This window comes from Coturnix japonica, unplaced genomic scaffold (assembly GCF_001577835.2).
Source record: "Coturnix japonica isolate 7356 unplaced genomic scaffold, Coturnix japonica 2.1 chrUnrandom852, whole genome shotgun sequence".
Taxonomy (NCBI): Eukaryota; Metazoa; Chordata; class Aves; order Galliformes; family Phasianidae; genus Coturnix; species Coturnix japonica.
This window is the reverse complement of record NW_015440207.1, coordinates 16,739-18,353: the sequence shown is the minus strand read 5'-3', so window position 1 is coordinate 18,353 and position 1,615 is coordinate 16,739. Positions and strand designations below refer to the sequence as shown.

The 1,615-nt window shown below is 54.1% G+C and overlaps 1 protein-coding gene across 1 annotated transcript in view; it reads left to right on the top strand.

Annotated features, from left to right (window-relative positions):
• Positions 1-5: 5 nt before the first annotated feature.
• TECR (trans-2,3-enoyl-CoA reductase) overlaps positions 6-1,615 on the top strand; it is a gene marked incomplete at its 5' end in the record, with an annotated part of 4,796 nt that continues 3,186 nt past the window's right edge. Inside the window, 2 exons of the mRNA XM_015851257.1 lie at positions 6-71; positions 1,515-1,572. Of these exons, the coding sequence (XP_015706743.1) occupies positions 6-71; positions 1,515-1,572 (124 nt within the window). The remainder of the gene's footprint in view (positions 72-1,514; positions 1,573-1,615) is intronic.

Sequence of the window (1,615 nt, the reverse complement as noted above, 5' to 3'; positions counted from 1 at the left end):
ATGTGTCCCCCCCCTCCAACCCTACAGCTTATGGAGATGAGCAGGTGAAGCTGGCGCTGGCCGTGTTCCTGGTGGGTGATATATGGGGACACTGGGGGGGTAATGGGGGCATTGGGGGATATGGGGACGCTGTGGGTATAGGGGACAATGGGGACGTTGTAGGATGTGGGGACATTGGGTCTGTTGGGGACATTAAGGATATGGGGACATTGGGGTTGTTGGGGACATTGAAGGATATGGGGACATTGGGGTTGTTGTGGGATATGGGGCCTGTTGGGGACATTGGGGACATTGGAGGATATGGGGACATTGGGGACACTGTGGGTATAGGGGACATTGGGGACGTTGTGGGGTATGGGGCCTGTTGGGGACATAGAAGTATATGGGGACACTGTATGTCTGTATGGGGACACTGTATATCCCCTATACTGTGAGTATAGGGGATATTGGGGATGTTGTAGGATGTGGGGACATTGGGGACACTGAAGGATATGGGGACATTGGGGACACTGTGGGTATAGGGGACAGTGGGGACGTTATAGGATGTGGGTCCATTGGGGACATGGGATGTATTGGGGACACTGAAGGATATGGGGCACTGCGGGTATAGGGGACATTGGGGACGTTGTGGAATATGGGCCCATTGGGGACAATGGGGACATTGAAGGATATGGGGACACTGGGGACACTGTGGGTATAGGGGACATTGGGGACATTGTAGGATGTGGGGACACTGGGGACAATGGGGACACAGGGGATATTGGGGTCATTGAGAGCACTGTAGGATATGGGGACATCAGTGGGGTGCATTGGGATCAATGGGGGCATTAAAGTCAATGGGGGACATTGGGGTCAGTGGGGGACATTGGGGTGAATGGGGGCGTTGAAGTCAATGGGGACACTGGGGTTAATTGGGACACTGAAGTCAATGGGGGCATTGAAGTCAATGGGGAAATTGGGGTCAATGGGGAAATTGGGGTCAATGGGGGACATTGGGGTCAATGGGGACATTGGGGTCAATGGGGAAATTGGGGTCAATGGGGGTATTGGGGTCAATGGGGGCATTGAAGTCAATGGGGACATTGAAGTCAATGGGGACATTGGGGTCAATGGGGGACATTGGGGTCAATGGGAGGTATTGGGGTCAATGGGGACATTGGGGTCAATGGGGGACATTGGGGTCAATGGGTACATTGAAGTCAATGGGGACATTGGGGTCATCGGGGGCATTGAATTCAATGGGGGACATTGGGGTCAATGGGGATATTGGGGTCAATGGGGATATTGGGGTCAATGGGGACATTGGGTTCAATGGGGGCATTGAAGTCAATGGGGGACATTGAAGTCAATGGGGGACATAAGGGATCAGTGGGGGACATTGGGGTCAATGGGGACATTGGAGTCAATGGGGACACTGAAGTCAGTGGGGGCATTGAAGTCAATGGGGACATTGGGGTCAATGGGGACATTGGGGTCAGTGGTGACCATGGGGACACTTTGGACCCCCCCCATAGTTCTGTCAGCTGGGGAACTTCTCCATCCACGTGGCACTTCGGAACCTCCGCCCCGCAGGTAAAGGGGGAAAACAGATATGGGGGGGGCACAGATATGGGGG